This window comes from Amphibalanus amphitrite, unplaced genomic scaffold, assembly GCF_019059575.1.
Source record: "Amphibalanus amphitrite isolate SeventyFive unplaced genomic scaffold, NRLGWU_Aamphi_draft 000150F_arrow, whole genome shotgun sequence".
Classification (NCBI taxonomy): domain Eukaryota; kingdom Metazoa; phylum Arthropoda; class Thecostraca; order Balanomorpha; family Balanidae; genus Amphibalanus; species Amphibalanus amphitrite.
Window position 1 is genome coordinate 876,250 of NW_024881645.1, and position 18,480 is coordinate 894,729.

The following is an 18,480-nucleotide window of genomic DNA, read 5'->3' on the forward strand; positions in this document are numbered from 1 at the left end:
CACCACAGCCGCTAGTGCCATCATCCAGCACTACCGCTAGGGTGAATACCGCTTGTGCTATGCCAGACGTGCATATGACGCCGTGTGCTGTCGCTCACTGCTCACCTGATGCTTGCCTGCTGGAGGCTGCTCTGTCTGACCGACCTGCTGCATGCGAAAACTTGTGTTACATGCAGACAGCTCTGGTGGAGGCGTCTGGACCGCGGGGTACCTGCCAGCTTCGCGTTCTTCTCGACGGCGGCTCGGACTCGTCGTACGTGAGGACATCTGCAGCGGAGCTACTCGGTCTGCCCACGGTGGGGAGAGGTGTGTTCGCCTGCCTGGGCTTCCAGGAGCGGCTCGAAGAGCCGAGGATGTATGAGAAGGTGAGGCTGTCTCTGCGGAGCCGTCACGGTGGGGAGCCTCACGTCTTCGATCTCTGGAAGACTGATCGTCTTTGTTCCCAACTGACCCCCGCCCGACCGCCTACTGCCGTATTTACACCGCATCTTCTGCTTGCTGATGATTTTGAGGGTGGGCCGGTGGACGTGTTGATCGGCGCCGACCTGATGTACAGAGTTGTGTTGTGGGAGCAGGTGAAACTGACTGACCATCTCAGGGCCCTGGAGACTGTGTTCGGCTACGTGCTGCACGGCCGAGATGGGTCACCGGTGGACTGCGAGCCGGTGGACTGCGCGTCTGTGAAGTACGCGCTCCGTTGCTGCCGGCTTCCGTCGCCAGACTTCAAGCCGGAGCAGCTCTGGAGCCTGGAGGCGCTCGGCATCTCCGGGGACGAGGACGAGAGATCACCGATGAAGCCGAAGTGGAGTGACGCCGAACAGAGGTACGAAATGAACCTACTGTGGAAGTCTGATGATCGCCCCCTCTCTAACCTCAGCTCAGCAGCAGCCCGGATCAGACGCATGGAGGGACGGCTCACAGTCCCCGAGCGGGAAGCGTACCAGAGACACCTGGAAGATCTGTATAGAGCCGGCGTGATCGAGACGCCGCCCAACGATGACCTACAAGGGTTCTACCTGCCGCACCGCGGCATCTGGCGCGGTGGAAAGCTGCGGGTGGTCTTCGACGGCTCTGCCCGGGACGCCACTGGCCACAGCCTGAATGACTACCTGGAGCCGGGAAGCAATCTGCTCAGACGTCTGCCTGCCGTGCTGCTTAACTTCAGACGAGACGCCGTGGGAGCTCAGACAGACATACGTGCTGCCTTTCACCAGGTTTCGGTATCCGAGGAGGACCGAAAGTACCTACAGTTTCTGTGGTACGGACAGCGTCTTCGTTTCCGCAGAGTTCCGTTCGGTATAACATGTTCCCCATTCATGCTGCTGCAAACTATCTCTGTTCACCTGGACCTGTACTGTGGGGAGGAACCGGGTCTGTGTGAGAAGTTGCAATGTGGCCTGTACATGGATGATGTGTGCACCTCCTTCTGCAGCAGAGCCGAAGCTGAGTCGAGCATGTCGCGGGCGGAGGAGATCTTCCGCGACGCAGGCATGGAGTTGCACAAGCGGCGCATCTCCGGTGACGCTGACAGCGAGGCCAACGTTCTGGGTCTTCTGTGGAACCCCGCCACGGACCTGCTCGCAGTGAGTGTGCCTGGCTTCCATGTGGCCAAGACCAGGAGAGAGATGCTGTCCCTGCTGAGTAAGCCGTTTGACCCGCTCGGTGTACTCTCTCCGTGGCTTGTTGTCGGCAGGTCTCTGTTCCAGAGAACGTGGGGAGTCGGATGCACGGTCAGCTGGGATGAGGAGCTGCCCCCACAGCTACAGGAGGAGCTAACAGAATGGCTCACAGACGCACCAGACCGAACTGTATGGTTCCCCCGCGCGCTGCTGACGAATGACTGTGACGTCACCTACCATGTCTTTTGTGATGCCTCAAAGAAAGCGTATTGTTGTGTCATCTACGCTGTGCAGGGTGGGGAGTCCAGGCTGCTCATGTCCAAATCTCGTCTCGCGCCCCTGACTCCCGCCCTCAGCGTGCCCAGACTTGAACTGATGGGCGCCCTCATCGGCGCCAGGCTGATGGACTTTGTCAGACAGGCGTTGAGTCTGGAGAGCCTACAAGTCGTCTATTGGACCGACTCCATGGACGTCATCTTCTGGCTGAAGAGCAAGAAGAAGCTGAAGCTGTTCGTGCAGAACAGAGTGACCACCATCCTCCAGTTGACTCAAGCGGAGCAATGGCACCACGTAAGAGGACAAGACAACCAGGCCGACCTGGGGACGAGAGGTATGTCCATGACCGCTCTGGAGAAGTGTGATCTGTGGTGGCGAGGACCGACATTTCTCCGACAGGGACCTGATACCAGGATCTGCTGTGGACCGACAGACGAGGCCGACAGTCTGCAGCCGTCTCAGGAGGCCACCAGTGAAGTGAAGCTGCAGAAGCCCCCGTTGAAGCTGACCCTGCTGACGACGCGAAGTGACACAAGTGAGACCCTACCGTTTGACATTACGTCATGTTCTACCCTCACACAGGCTGTGCTGAGGCTCGCGTGGGTGTTCCGTTTCGTCACCAACAGCCGCCTACCGAGGGAGGAGCGCCGGACGGGTCCGCTGACGCCCGAGGAGAAGAGACTGAGCCTCCGCTTCTGGATCAGAGAGGCACAGGCCCGTGCCTACAGAGAGGAGACCAACGCCGTACGTGCCGGTAAACTGCTGCCGGCCGGCTCACCGCTTCAAAAGCTGCATCCACAGCTAAGTGACGATGGCGTGCTGGAGGCGACGCTGCGCAGTGGGGAGCGGGCTGTACCTGTGCTGCCCGACCTGGCCCATGTCACCACTCTGATTGTCGATGACGCGCACCGCCTCTGCTTCCACCAGGGGACGCGGGTAACCCTCTCCCTGCTGACTGCTGAGTACGCGGTGAGGAGACGCACGGTGCGTCGAATCGTTGAAACCTGTCGCCGATGCTGTCGTTACCGATGCGTACCGTACCGATCACCTGAGGGAGCACTGCCTAACTTCAGGACACAGCCGAGCCGTCCATTTGCCAAAGTCGGTGTCGATTTTTTCGGCCCACTGTACGTTGATCAGAGCCAGGCGAAAGTGTGGGTGCTTTTGATAACATGTGCCACTTCCCGCGCTGTGCACTTAGAGCTTGTTCGCTCACAGGCCACCGCTGACGTGATCCTGGCGCTGAGACGGTTCTGCGCCATCCGAGGGACGCCAGCTCTGGTGTACAGCGACAACGCTCGGACGTTCCGGGCCTTGCTTGGCCACCTACCCCGGTCGGTAACGTGGAAGTTCATCCCTGAGGCTGCCCCCTGGTGGGGAGGGTACTGGGAGCGTTTGGTGGGCGTGACAAAGAAGGCTCTTCGCATCACCCTACATCAGTGCCACCTGACGTTTGAGGAGTTGTCTGCCACGATGTATGAGCTCGCTTTTTTCATAAACCTGCGCCCCCTCACCCAGGGCGATGGTGAAGATCTCCTTACCCCCGCCCACCTGCTTTTCGGCGTGACGAGCATAGACGGTGTCTTGTGCCCAACATTGAAAGAGTGTTCCATCAGCAGGGCCTGGCGTCACCAGAAGCGGGTCTGCGACCATCTGATCCGGCGGTGGTGTGATGAGTACCGCAACGCTCTCCGCTGCTGGAGCGTCTCGCCCCGTGGACGACCTAGCCGTACACCGCGCGTGGGAGACGTGGTGCTAGTCCACAGTGAGAGGCCGCGCGGCCGGTGGCCTGTGGCGCGAGTGACGCGGCTGCTGGCGGGACCGGACGGCCACGTGAGGGCCGCCGTCATCAGCCTGCGCGGGCGGAGCACTCGCCGCCCTGTCAGCCGCCTGTTCCTGCTGGAGGCGGCGGACTGAGTCGGACTGAGTCGTACCGGTTCAGTGATCGGGACGAGTTACGTCGCCGCGAACTATCGCAGAGTGCTGTGCCTTTTGTCGTATTCATCGTTAAGTTTGTTTTTCGAAATCGGTCGTGCGCTCGATTTCGAGTGGGGAGTGTGTTGTGATTAGTAGCCTCTTACCTTTTTTACCTTCACCCGTGACCCGTGTTGATGTACCCTACCTTTCCTCACCCAGTAAAACTTTCCTCTATTTGCCCGCCCCTGTCCTGAATCCATCACTTTTTGTTAGTGATGTAATGCTTCCATTTTTCACCGAGCCGATTTCGTTTTGTTTTTATCCTTTCTAGTCAGTCTGGATCCATCTGTCGCCGTGTTGCCGCTACCGTGTGTCGTGACACCTTGGATTTGAACGATGAACCGCCACAGTGCTTTAGAGTAATAAACCGGCAGAAAAGTTGAAGTTGGAATCTCAAGTTGCTGACCAGAGGAACCGGCCTATAATTTTAGCTTATCTATCACAGCTCGTCTAATTGGTGTCATGTTGACTCGGCACACGGCTGGCCCGCCCTACCGCAGTCTGCAGTGGAAGGTGCTGCGCGCCTGCACGGTCAGGGTGGAGTGTCCCTGTCCCTGCCGCTCTCATGGCGCTCATCAGTGTCTAGTGTTTACTAGCGACGGTGTACGTGTTAGAAGGGACGCTGCTGACTCTCGTGACTGGCACACTGAAGACGTCTGCCTGCTCTGCAGTGTCAATGAGTTAACAGAGATCTCACGGCTTTGAGAGTTTGCAAAGATCAACCAGTCCACTGAGAAGCACCGAACTATGGGACCAATGAGATCTACATTCATGGTAGATATAGACACCATTGTTGAGCGACTGTATCTTGGGGTCATTGCCAAACCATTGCTGTCATGTTTAATAAGTCAGCTAGTTAGCCACCGTACGCTGAGGCTAAAAAGCTGACAAGCTACCGACAGCCAAAGTACGGCTACAAACCGTTACGGCTCACTGGCTGCCGAATGGGGTCATCACGTATGCCGACAGACGGCCGCTTCGATACCGCTCTGCAGCGTAACGCGGCCAATTTTAACAGTGTCACAGCCATTGAGGATCGCCCACCCAGCTGCGCCACCCCGCGTCGTAAACGGGCCGCTCCAGCAGCACCCCCAAGCACCATCATCATATCAAACACCATTCAAAGGCAGTTGGATCTCTGCGGCTGTGCTGGCGATACTAAGCCAGCTTTTGTACTTACAGAAGACAGCCTGCACTTGGCCGGTATCGGGTGTGACGTGAAGGCTTTGACTCACATTTTGTTGAGGTTGCGGTAGTGCTTGAAGGCGGCCGCCGGGATCTCCTTGATCTTGTTCTGCTCCAGACGTCTGTCGACAAAGACGCACGGTTAGGGCACTGCTCGAGAGGCGCGATTGGCTGTCCTCAGCAGAGACGACGACCTCCCGGGACCGGGGATGGGCGGGGAGCTGGGAAGGAGGGGACATCATCTCCCCATCGGCTGCTGACAGACGGGAGGGGAAGGAGGGGAAGTCTGATCGACTGCAGAACTCTGCCGTCAAACACACAGGTCCCGGCTAAGGGGTGGAGTGTCAGTTGTCACCTGTCTAACCCATCACCGACAATCTCACCCCACAATCGCGCACGCATCCCTCGCCACACGCAAACACACAGACGCTCTTGGAGACCGCGGCAGCCCCACAGAGCATCCAGCATACCACCCAGACGAGCCAGACGCCAGATCAGCGGCGCCGCGGCGGCATCCTTCGATAGTTCAGCCTGTGCAATCCAGACGGAGCGGTACACCCGGTCACACAGTCGCTCCTATTTATACCTGACGGGGCCGGGCGGCGCTCTATTGTGCGGCGCCGGCTGAACGGGTCCGACGGCGCCGCGGCGGCTCGGAGAAGGGAGCCGACGCCGCTCCGGACACGGCGGAACACGGCCCAACAAGCGGCCAACATCAGGGCGTACGTGACGTGACCACGGCGTGCCGCCAGCGAGGCGTCAGTGCGAGCGGGAGCGGGTATCGCACACTGCCCCGGCGGCCACGCGTGGACGGTGATTGTTGCGGCTCTCGTAAAACGGTTCTGTGCTTTTAGGATGAGTCGATGCGACCTCGCGGGGCTCTTAGTTAATCTGTTAATCTGGAGACGGTTTGGGACGTTTAGGAAGATTGACAATCTGGGAGCGTCTCATTTTGCTGAATTCGACAAGTGATGACGGGTGTGGTCAACAAAAGAGCGCACGACGCGGCAGTCCTGTCGTTGAGCGAGGACGTGGAACGGACGACACATTACGGTAGGTGCAGCTGGATATATCTCAGGCCACTATAGGCAAGCATCGTCAACCAAAGGTATTCCGCGGCGACCACACATGACTAACGCCTCATATGTATGGCCACACACACACACGTTGGGCAGCTGAATCACAAAGAGAGGGGGTTCGTCGTATCGCCGTCACCCTTTTTCTTGTGCTGTCTCAGGCGCTAATTCGCCTGTCAGTGTGTTTGCCTCCCCGGGCGACTATTGACACATCCATTGGGCTGGCTATTACCGTACAACTTCCAATCAGATTCAAATATTCACCGGCACGATCCGCCGTTCGCTGAAACGGTCTTGGACAGATCATGTGTCCGACAGCCACCGCGGCCCGCGATAGAGCGGAACGCAATCCGCAGCACTCACGTTCTGCAATATATTAACGGTGACACTGCGCTATAAATCATTGATTCCCCGTCGAGACTATCAGAAATCCGTTTGATGTAGTCCAGGTAGATCCTCTCTCCTGCATCTCCGAGAAATATTTCCGATCGGCGAGGCGATAATTTGGGATACGCAGGGATACATCTGTCTCTGAACTCTGACTGGGACGTGTCAGCAGCTCTGCTCCAGTTCCTGTTCGGGCTGACCGGCGCCGCGGTGGCATTCCGGAGAGCGATGACGTGTGCGCCGATTGGCACACGGAAGGCACGCAGGCCGGCACGCTGATGGCACGCAGTGGGTCCCCGCCGACAGCGCCGAATCGCCGACCTGCTGAGCGCTCGTGCAGTGCGCGTGCAGTGCGCACTGCGCGTGCCGAGCGCCGCAGTGACTGGCGAGATGAGGCGATGACGGCTCTGATGATGGCGAGATCGGCCGGCGAAAGACGCGTTCTCGCCTGTCGACACGGGTCCTGGCTACGCTCGGACGCGGGCGGGGATGACCCACATAGGTGGAGACATCAGCACTTCCGACAGTGCACGGACTGCGGCTATTCGTCACGGGGGCCGTTTTTACGCCAGAACGCGGCGCAGCCAGACACGTATCACCGCAATCCATCGGTATCTGTCGTCGCGCCGACGCGCTGGAGCTCTTCCTTGCCGAGTGCGATTCGAACGGTATGGACGGTCGCCCACGTGCCGGTCGTCTAAAATCTCCTCACAAGAAGTGCTCGATGGTGCCTCTCACTGCCCTGACGTTTTTGTTTGCTGAGAGGTGACAGCGTCTTGCTGTCACCTGTGCGTGTGATACTTGTCTATCGCATGCACCACTGAACATACGGCAAGACATATCAGGCATGCATAAAACGTGGATTAACTGGGACCCGAGCATGTCCGGCGCGTAGTCGCCTATTCGTGACATTCCTGGTGCAGAGGGACGCCAACTAAGTTCGCAAATGACATATGGCACAATGAGAGACTTCACTCACGCGTTAAATCAAACTCATGAGTGAATCATTGAAATCGTTATCTCTGATGCTTTCCCTCGTCGATTCTCATTTCTTCTTTTGTTATCGCAAAACTCGCTACACATTCTGTAACAGCCGCCCTCCGCACCATACGGTCATGCCGGCTCCGCACGCCCCAAATGACCAACTACTGCGGCACACGTCTGCCGTTATATCGGTCACCGATCGACTGTTCACCTCATTAGTCCATAGACGCATATCGTAAACGGCACGGCGCCAGCGGGGGCGGCCACGGCACAAATGAATTACGCATGCACGACCGTTCGCCCGACCGATAAAGTGTCGTACGGACGGGGATCGCCATCATTTGTCCAGCGCCGGTCGCCGGACACTGGCACGCTCGTGCAGCTATCAGTGATATCAAATACGATCAGATTGTCTGGTCGCAAGCGGGGCCGTGGGTCGTGCTTTCATGAATAATGTACGCCACGGGTGTATGTCCGTCTGTTGCAATGTTCTACGTGCTTCGCCACCGGAGATGCTGCGCCAGAAATGCCGGTGCTAGGCCTATACTTTTATAATGCAAAGTGGTGACAAAATACCCATTCTTTGCTTGACATAAGTTAAACCGATCTTCTCCACGAGCTATAATACAAATAATGTTATTGTTATCAAATCGTTGTTGTCGCCAGTTGCTGCAACAGGATCCGTGACACACTGTCATCATACCTCGGCTCCCACGTCCGTGACGTGTGACACACCGTGCAGTCACGCCATGAGGAGGCAGAGAGCGTCATGATACGGGCGCGATACGTCACATTATGTCACCGGGGCTGGGTAGTATCCCGGATACAGGATGGGACTATTGGATAAGACTGGCATTGGGCATTAATGCATTGCTGTGCAACACAGAAGGGAACAGATGAGTCATCCCACACACTCTGAATTCTCAGCTCCTAAAGCTCATACACTCCAATACTCTGGCTCATAAATCTGGCTCACCACTAATGCTTCACTCTCACCGTCTTTAGCTCACATTAATAGCTCCTCTATCTTAAACTTAAAGCTTTTCGGCAGCTCACTCTCCCCGTTTCTCTGGTTCACAAATTCACATCACTCGTGTAAATTTACTGTTTGTTAGGTACTCCTATAGCTCAAACAGATCCTCTGCTCCACATCTCCTCTCACCCACACCCCCAGCCCCTCTCACCCACACCCCCAGCCCCTCTCACCCACACTCCCAGCCCCTCTCACCCACACCCACACCCCCAGCCCCTCTCACCCACACTCCTAGCCCCCTCGCCTACACTCCCAGCCTCCCTAACCCATACTCCCAGCCCCTCTCGCCAGTACTCACAGCTCCTCTGTGCCCTGAGGCAGTGCCTCGGGCACAGCATCCAGCTCCCGATCACGGCAGTCCACCACTCGGTCGGAACACTTGCAGAGCGGCGGACACAGAGAGGTGGGGGAGCACCGACCTCCGGGCGTGTGCTCCAGACCTGGGGGAACACAGGACAGGTCACCGTCAGGTCACGGTCAGGGCGTCGTCAGGTCAACAGTGGGTCATGGCAAGGTCAGGGTTCATGCTATATGACCAGGTCATAATCAGGTTATAATAAGATCGCAGTCAGATTAAATGTCGCGCTTATCTCGATCATAATGTTTCGTTTGTTAGTAGCAGACTTTGAGCTTGTCTTTGGTGTGGGCGCTCTTTGAAGCTGAAGGTGGTAAAATCGCTCATCCAGGGGATCAGCTTACACTTTTACAGCCTTGTTGCCATATTTCAGGCTTGGTTAGCCATAACTGACGTCCTTCATGTCACAATCGCTCGTCACATATCGCAACTTCTTTGGAGTAAATATAGGTACCTGGTATTTTGATAGACTGTATGACCCGTTTGATATAAAGCATTTATGCTCTTATACGCTTTCTCTTTCTCCCCCCCCCCTCTCTCTCTCTCTCTCTCTCTCTCTCTCTCTGTATCTCTTTTTACCTAAATCCAATACGCATAGGTTATAGGTATTGTCATTTGACACTGTCCTATGTAGTTCCCCGAAGAGCTTTATTGAATGAAGCTTCATTGAGCAACAGCAATAACCTTGACATCCCTTATATACCAGTGTCTGGGGAGTCCGGTCTCTATGTATTAGATGCGGCCTCAGGTGGCGAGAATGTCCGCACGCGATACCAATAAGACGGCAAACAGCCTGTCGTTTATTGCTGCTGACGGAGCAGTCACGAAAAAATACCGGCGCTACTAACCAGCGGCACAAATCAGAGGATATAAAAAGCCAGATTCTGTCATTCATCGTTCATTACTGAAGTCACGCGAATGCATTGGATGCCTAAATACGGCTAAGTGACCACAAGAGCTATCGATCTTGGTGACACAAGACGGATTGAACTAGCCGTGGCTGTGACAATGAATGCCGATTTCAATCAATCTACGTATTTTCCCACGCATAAATTACTGACGCGAGTTGAGCGAAATCGGTAGCCGGTACCGGCAAACTTGTTAACCGTTAACTGAGGACCTGTCGGGCCCATTTAGTGTACCTCAAAGTTACGATATTTCTTCGTAAATTGGAGCGCAATTTTAGGCACGAGCTGACGTGCTCGGGGTGGACCAAATTAGCATAGTGGTGGCCGATAATAGCAGAATATTGCGTGTTTCCCATTAGGAGGCCCATGACCAGTGACCATTAGCGGGCCGTGTTGAAAGGCACGGACGGAGCTCAATGGGCCCGACTGTGGCCGGCCGCCCCGCACCGCCTGGGGGGCCGCGGCGGTCACGGGTGACGGGTCGGAGCCGACCCCGGCGCGGCGCAGCTGAACCGCCGACCTCTGACGTCACCCGAGGTGGGGTCGGCGGGTCAGCTGCGCCCAAAGGGCCGGCGCCGGCGGCCGAGTGCTTTGTGATGCGCTCATGACACTTGTCCATTGCGGCGGGCGGGCTGTCTGTTCAGCGGGGGGTCTGCAGATCAGGCGCGCGCGCTGCAACGATCATAATGCCGGGCTCATGACTGCTGATGCCGACAAAAGCCGCTAGCGCTCTATGGATGCCGAGCTATTTGTGCGAGCTTTGATACAGCTTTATGAAGGACTCGTGTTGCCCAATGCACCGGCAGTCTTGAAAGTCAAAGCATGACCCGACTGTCTGAATGGGGTTCACCGCTTTCACGGACCACCCTGGTGCCAGGTGCGGTTGTCTTTTCTTTCCAAACGCGCGTGTTGCCACCCATTAGTCGTGTCGTGAGTCGAGGAGCCCGGCGCGACTTTTGCACTGCCCCAGGCACCGCTGCGCCGAGTGCAGCCGTCGTGGAACTAATCAGGGCATTTGTCTGCCGGGTGGCCGAGCCAAAGTTGTGACCAATCGCAACAGCACGGACCCAAGCCTCGTGCAAAAGCGATCGGGAAGTGCGCTTGGAGAATGGAACGGCGAATGATTGCCGGACTTTCCATGGTGTCGGAGACGGCAATGGCCGACCAATTTGGATGCTGAACGGACGCGGCAGAGTCACACAAGTTAGTCGAAATCTCCAGTAACACTGGATTGGTCTCAGGCGCTCAACCTCATGAAAATGAATGAACCTTAGAGAGCCGCTCATGGGGGTAGTTCCAGAAATGCCCGATGCTCATTTTCGACATCAATAGGGCCATTTTCCTCGGTTCGGGGAATCTTTATGCTGCAATGACTTTGCAGAGCATTAACTCCATTATTGGCATCGTCCATTTGCGAGTTAACCCTAGAACGCCTAGGGGGGGGGGGGGTTGTATCAACCCCCCCCCTGAGGTTTTTTCGAAGTGCACGCTAAACGGCTTGTCGTAGCGGGCTGAAATTTTCAATACCCTCTGGGGCAACCGTTGCGCATCTTTTGCCGAAAAAAAATTGATCGGGTCATGTCAGGTCACGGAGTTATGACGTCATAAGAGGTACAGCCTCCGGCCGACAGTTACCAAACGTGTGCGCCGAATCCCTAGGTTTTCTGCCGGTGATACCCACATTGTTTGATGGATCATGATGAAACTTCCCATGCATGTTGGGGCAAGCATTGGCTATCGTGTGGTGCAAGAAAATTGACCGGGTCAGGTCAGGTCACGGAGTTATGACGTCATAAGAGGAACAGCGTCCGGTACTATTTTTGAAAAGCGCCCGAACCACTATTTTGCTAATTCTTGTCACCTCAATGGGAATATGCAGCAATATTAGCTTCTATAAGGAGCAAATGGACCTTCCAAATCCAAAAATACAATCAGATTTCAAAAATTTAAATTTTGATTTTTCGAATTTCTGCCGCCGACTGTGACCTTGCCGACTTCCGGCGCTTCCAACGCGCCATTTTTAGAGCTAGGGAAACGAAATACATACCAAACGATAGAGAATTGATCAAGGAACACGATAGTGAAGGTTTCAAGTCGATATCTCCCACCGTTTTGCCGCAATCGCCGCGGAAAGTTGAAAAAAGTCTATTTTTCCGAAAATTTGACCTTTGACCGGTCAAAAGTAGGTCAAATGTTGACCTAGGACCAAAAAATATACCACCAATCGCGAGATCTCGTTGAGAGCAATCCGTTGGTTTTTTCCGCTAAGCTCTACGACTTTCCGTTTCGAAACACCAGGGGGGGTCGTAACAACCCCCCCCCCCCCTGGTCGTTCGTGTTATGAGAAATGGCCTGGTCGTGCGAGGGTTAAGTCGCTTACCGACTCAAGTTCAAGCTCAGTTCTAAGACCTGCCTAGCCATGATGCATGCGTGGGTGTGACGATGAGCTCGGTTATCGCGCACGTTATGTAATATGCATACTCTGATTTTTTCATTAGAAGTAAACCTGCAACTGCTGATAAGCATGCGGCTACGGCATTGCACCAGCATTTTGTGATTTAGGCATGGATGCATTTATAGCATAATCCTCTTCATTTTCATTTTTAAGACGTTTTGCTTCGATGCTACTATAATTGATTAATAACTTCACCCTTACTTTATAGACTACGCTGACCTTGACATAAGTGTTTGACGTGACCGCGTTGGCAACCTTCCATAGTTGCCATACTACTCACAGCGAGGCTATCAAAACGCTCGTTTGAAAAGAATCCAGCTATTACTCCGACTGAAGCTCGGCGTCTATTGTGGCACAAATCCAGGTGGATCAAACGCGCTCACATCCTGGCCAGAACCGCTTGGGAACTCGCCCGGTCATGATGACAGCTGAAACGACAAGCCGCAAATCGAGTGAAATTAATGGCCAACCATAAACACTCGGCCACTTTAGACTGTAAAAATGAACGACGCGAAACGTGGGAGCCGCCACAACTCGTCCTGCTGCGAATTTCGTTTGGGAAACATCAAACTCTCTGTGACCTGTTGAGCGGACTCGTGAGAGCGATGCGCTGAAGGTGCGGGAAAGGCGTCACTGCTGCAGTTACTTCCTCTGCGCAGCCTGCTGATACCTGCAGCTGTCATTCGCGGTCGGTTGGCTCGCGGTTGCCAGTGGGCTCGGCCAGCCCAGCGGATGTCGACTGGTCACCGGTACAATTATCTCGACCACAGGTCAGTCCGCACCAATTACCTCGCCGGAACACGCGACCCTGGTTAGCGGCGCAGTGCCCGCCTGACGCGACCGGTCAAACCGATTTACCGGGACGAATCCGCAGTCATGAGTCATCCCCAGGTTGATACAAATAAGGAAGTGATTGAGCGCAACACCATTCTTCAGGATGTGTGAAACGCGAAACTGTTTCCAGAAGCATTGGCTGGTGGATAAATGCAACAGGTATCAACATTAACTGTGTTGTTTATTGGGGCAAGAGGGTTCCATAATGTGCCCGCATATCGTAGCGTATCGATGGTAAAACATGTTTATTAGGTATCGGTTTCTCGTGTTGATGGCAGCTATTAAATGGTAAATTAACAGGTCCCTGTCGCGTTAAAGGATATTTGATATTTCACCACTATCACAACCGTCTGTTATAAATATCCCTTCCACTCACCTGAGCACTTGAACTCGGCATCGCGTACGTCGGAGAGGCGGCGGTCCTTGAGTCGGAGCGGCGAGCTGCACACGGCGTGACCTTGACCTTTGGTGCGGTACCAGCCACCCAGCCAGGTCAGGTGGCAGTCGCAGATGAGCCGGTTGTCCGCCAACTCCACCGATAGCAGGTTACGCAGAGCGGAGAACACGCCGTCCGGCAGGGTCGTCAGCAGGTTGCCGTTCAGAGTTCTGTGAGAGGTAGACGGACGGCTTCAGCATAGGCAAGGCCCTAAAGCATAGGCACAGTGACAGATAACGACGAAGGTAAATCGGGAAGCCATTAGGTCGTCCAGTGATCAGGGTAAATGATGTTCGGGCTAGTTTCCGCGCTTTATTTGCCTCCGTATAATGCTTTCGTATCTCAATTATATTATTATAATTGTTTCTTGGTCACACTGTACCGTAACTATCGCTCGCTCTAATACGGTGCCATTTTCGGTTATATCTTCTTCAGGCCTGCATCTCAGCCAGCTCATTCAACTAAGCTCAAGTAGCGCTCCTATTTAAGTTTTTGTCATTCTTTTCGCTCACTCGCCCGCAAGACAGCCACCCTCAGCTGAGTTGCTCTGCAAAGCACCCAGGTGGGTTATGTGCGTCTACTGTGAATCGCGCAAAATGAGCAAAAAGAGGAATCTGCAGCTAGGCAAAAACTTGTCAGACGGGAATTTGCAGGCTCGGGTGCACTGAGCGTGCAAGATGCACTCGGTGCACGAGCCGAGCTGCCAAGGAGCCACCTCGCTCCAGTACCGACAGCAGACCGCACCCCTTCCCCCTCCCCCAAAGGCCTCACACCGGGTCCGACAGTCTCGTCGGTCGGTCACACGGCCGGTGTTTTAGCGGCGCGAGGGAGCTCGCCGAGTGCCGTGCGTGAGCCGCGACCGATACGCGGCCGGTTCAGTGGCGATGCATGACAGGTCAGCGTACGGTCCGCCGCGCGCGTCGACACCGCCGCTCGGACAGACTGACACTCAGCCGTCGATAGGGGGACACGACAGCGACAGCCGTGACGGCCGCGGCAGCTCGGACGAGTTTTTCCGAGCCGACAGCAGCCGTCGCCGACACGCCACTGCCGTCGGTCGGACCGTGAGAGCGAGCTGGTGACTGTCACCACGCCGCTGTGGACGGTGTAGTACAGCGGTGAGACGACGTTTGCGGCCTAACCCAGGAGACTCCGGTGGATTTGAAAATGAGGCATTCGTCAAAGAGCCATCAGACGATAATCGCTGTACCTTGAATGCAAGAAGGGGACATCTTATTGGGACCCCGAAGAGCGCTAATGCCGATGTTTGGCAGCGCCGTCACCGGACCGGCGCCGGCGGTCACCCAGTTCTCGCTCGCCAATCTCCACGTCCCCTCGCACCGGAAGGCCGTCCATGGTAATGCGCCGCACTAAGACAAACAGAATAATGCGATGTCGTCCGATAAGATGCCATCTAAAGTGGTGGCCGGCGGCGGCGCGCGCCCCGAACGTCGCGCGCCACTCGCGGGCGCCGTTTTTCGCCGCGTGGCGCGCGGGACGTCACGTAGGAGTTCGGGGCTGCTTTGCGGGCGTGACGCGCCAGTTTTGAGGCCAACCTGGCGCGGCCGGACGGCGACCCGATGACACGAAGCAGCCGACGGCGAACACAGGGCGTGGAGCGCCTCCGCCCGACATAACTCGGCCATCACTCGTCATAACTCGGCCTGCACTCGGACATAACTCGTCGCGCGTGTCGACGCTGCGGTGTAGGGCCGTCGGCGTGTCGCTCGTAAAGATCGCGACGTCCCAGTCTCGGACAAAGGTTAATTGGCCACGAACGGGTTGCGCAAAGTGCGCCGGTCGCGGCGTGACCTGAGCGCCGTGAAACGCGTGAGGAGTCTGCGCGGCACCGCACTTCAGCAACGCCCCCGTCTATGCATGAGCGGCGTCTTCTGACGTGCGTGGGACAAGCTGCGAGCTGCGAGAGCCGTCAGGTCAGAGGTGCCTGAGCTGACAGCGCGGCGGGCTGAGGTGTCGTACCGACACCAGGGCGCGACAGAGGACAGGACAGGGGAGCAGGAGGGATAATGGGTGCTTCGGAGATCCGAGAGAAGTGGGGAGGTCAGTTGGCGCCCTCACGACCGGACCAGGCGAAGTGCTGGCGCCGGAGTGATGGTATGGCTCTCCGAGTGCCGAGCGCGCCATTAGGTAGAATGGGATCGACTGGTTCACTTCTTCTGTCGTAAGCATTTCAAAAACAGCAATTACATTAATGCACTGAAGAGGAATCAGATGGTGATTGCGCTTGGTTCCAAGTATAGCAGAGGCGGGAAATAGAACACTACATGAAAGAAACGGACATACCACCGAGGGCGTATCGGAGTTTCAAGAACATTATGCAGCTTAACTTATGTTCAAACGATACAATTCGTATGCACAAATGTGCCGACATGGCATGGTAGGACCTACTCGTGACTCGCTGCGGAATGAATATGGCCTCCGATAATGGCTGCGAAGGCGAGATAAGCCCACCGAGCCGACTATTTCGGCTACAGGACATGGATTAGTGACGGCTTAGTCTCGCGAGTAATGCCGGAGCGCAGCTCGTAAGCACTTTCTAAGCGGTGTTGGCAGGTCATTGACGATGGGACGCGGTGACAGTGACATGGCGTCGTAACTCGACAGGCAGACGGCCGTTTCCAGCCAGACTGCTCATCACCCGCTGACGGAAAGAGAGACGGGAGGGACGATGGAGGCGCCGGGCGGCCCCGGTGACGCGGCTCCTCCGCGGTAAAAAACAACCGAAAATTGACGAGTGTCTAAACCTGCCCAAAATCGCGTTTTCCATCAGCGGGTGTGTATTTGATAAACAGTCTACTGACTAGATAAACAAACTTTAAAAATCACTTATTGAAGTCTCGCTGGATCTTTTTTTTACGCCTCACTTTTAGGGAGAGCTTTTCTTAAAAAAAAAAATCAAACACCATAAAATGGGCGCATCTCACCAACTTCAAGACCTTATTTCAGGTCACAGTATACTCACAGCGTCTCTAGGTACTGGAGTCCATGGAAGCTTTGCTGATCCACACAGCTGATTTGATTTCTGTCCAGGTGCCTGTAAGGCGAACAGAGACGTTTGTCAGGCGAGACAGACGCATACCGGCACCTCATGCATATCCATGACATTCAGCCACAGCTAAAATATACAGCGATTTGTTTCAAACATTGTGAGAACGAGAGACGGACACTGATATGGGTATAGATAACGAGAGAGAGAGAGAGAGAGAGAGAGAGAGAGAGAGAGAGAGAGAGAGAGAGAGAGAGAGAGAGAGAGAGAGAGAGAGAGAGAGAGAGAGAGAGAGAGAGAGAGAGAGAGAGAGAGAGAGACGGACAAATGGAAAAAGTAAATGATAGAATTAGGCGAGGGTAGTGGAAGTTCAACTTCAAATGAAGGAAACCAGATCACCACAAAATCCCCTTCTCAGGATTTGTATCAACATCCTGACGGTCGGATTCACGGTATGTTGTGACAGCCTGTCCAATCCCAGCCACAACCCTCCGGCCGCGGGGCGACCACCCATCCGATGAGCGGCGGAATGGGTTCAGACCGAGCCGCGGTGGCAGGTCGCTGGTGCGCACGCGCAGTTTGTTTACCCGCTCTGCCGCTGAACGAAAAACCGGCCACTGATCTGCATACTGTGAATGATAATGAGACGGATGGGGCGGCGGCGGACGCGCGTGGCGATGGATTGCAGGTCGGCCGGGCCGGGCCGCCGCGTGGTGCCGCGCGCCGCGTGCAAAAACTCGGCCAGGTCGGGACGGTCGGCGGCGGCGAGCGACCCGCGGTCGACACCCAGTGGTCGGCGGAGCGGCCGTCTGGGACGAAACACGCACCAACCAGGCCTCACAGTTAATGCCGCTCCCGTGCCATTTGTTTTCCCGACAAGAAGCAGCGTAAGAAAACAGACGGCGAAGGCACGCGACGCGACCAGGGCCGGCCGGGGCAGGGCGGTAAAACTGGGAAAAGACACGACGCTGCTGAGATGATGGGACCAAACGCAGGTCATCCCGCATTCCAGCGGTGAGAAATGGTCTCATCGGGCGTAAAACAAAAACAGACATGCTTGGCTCGGTGCTCTTGCAACGTCTTCGCGGCACGATGCGGTGGACCACAACTATGCCTCACATGTCTTATTTTAAAACATCAAACAAGATAGCACCACCGTAGCCATCGACATGTCCCGCTCACAAGTTGCACTGCGATATGCCAGCTCGCCCTCAGACGGAGCTGTCGACAGATGCCGTTCACAGCTCCTCCGTTGGCGCCGCAGCGGCAGATAGCGCTGGCCACCGCCGGTCCGCCGGCTCTGTTACAGTCGCAGCTAGACAGGGAGTCTTTGTGCGCCAGTTTACAGACGTCATGGGGCTGCCGCGTCCAAACAGCGTGCCGCCTACACTGGGGGGTTCAGAGCGGCGGCTGAGCGCTGACGGCGGTCTGTGAAGGGCACTGCGGCCCCCCGCTGGTCTCAGAGAGACTGAGGATGAAGGTCGGCTAACAGGAGCTGACGGCAGCCGGACGGATGTGTGGTGAAGGAATTTAACAGTGGCGGTAATCACCGACATCGCTGACAAGCTGAATGGATCGCTGAAATCAACAACGGTCGACTTGGAGCTCAGAGCTCCCTCAGCTCCACCACTCCCTGCACAGCGCTAGCAAGCTTTGCAACCTTCCCACAGCTTCTCAGGGCCATCAGCCGACACTTAGCTGCTTCTTCAACCCCCCCCCCCCCTCTGGAGAAGCCTCTCTCGCCGACATGGCTGCATCACTCTGCCCAGGCAGCGCGGCGCCCTATTCGGCCAGTTGCATGCCGCTCATGCTGCCCCGCCCTGCGCTTGACCCGGTCTGAGCGCGATCGTGCCCATTTGTGGATGGCTGTACGTGCCAGGCGGCTCGTCGCACACCCACGGACCTCGGTAAATACGGTCAGTCGCACAAACAGCGGCTTGAAAGGGCG

At 55.8% G+C, this 18,480-nt stretch overlaps 2 protein-coding genes across 2 annotated transcripts in view; one reads left to right on the forward strand and one right to left on the reverse strand.

Annotated features, from left to right (window-relative positions):
* LOC122382901 (protein slit-like) overlaps positions 1-18,480 on the reverse strand; it is a 90,490-nt gene that overhangs the window by 24,426 nt on the left and 47,584 nt on the right. Inside the window, exons 4-7 of the mRNA XM_043368810.1 lie at positions 16,509-16,580; positions 13,466-13,695; positions 8,836-8,977; positions 5,108-5,179 (exon numbers count right to left, since the gene is read on the reverse strand). Of these exons, the coding sequence (XP_043224745.1) occupies positions 5,108-5,179; positions 8,836-8,977; positions 13,466-13,695; positions 16,509-16,580 (516 nt within the window). The remainder of the gene's footprint in view (positions 1-5,107; positions 5,180-8,835; positions 8,978-13,465; positions 13,696-16,508; positions 16,581-18,480) is intronic.
* On the forward strand, positions 1,374-4,154 carry LOC122382903. Its single transcript, XM_043368812.1, has 2 exons — positions 1,374-2,639; positions 3,114-4,154. Exons 1-2 carry the CDS (start codon positions 1,404-1,406, stop codon positions 3,810-3,812), a joined length of 1,935 nt encoding a protein of 644 aa, XP_043224747.1. The 5' UTR covers positions 1,374-1,403; the 3' UTR covers positions 3,813-4,154.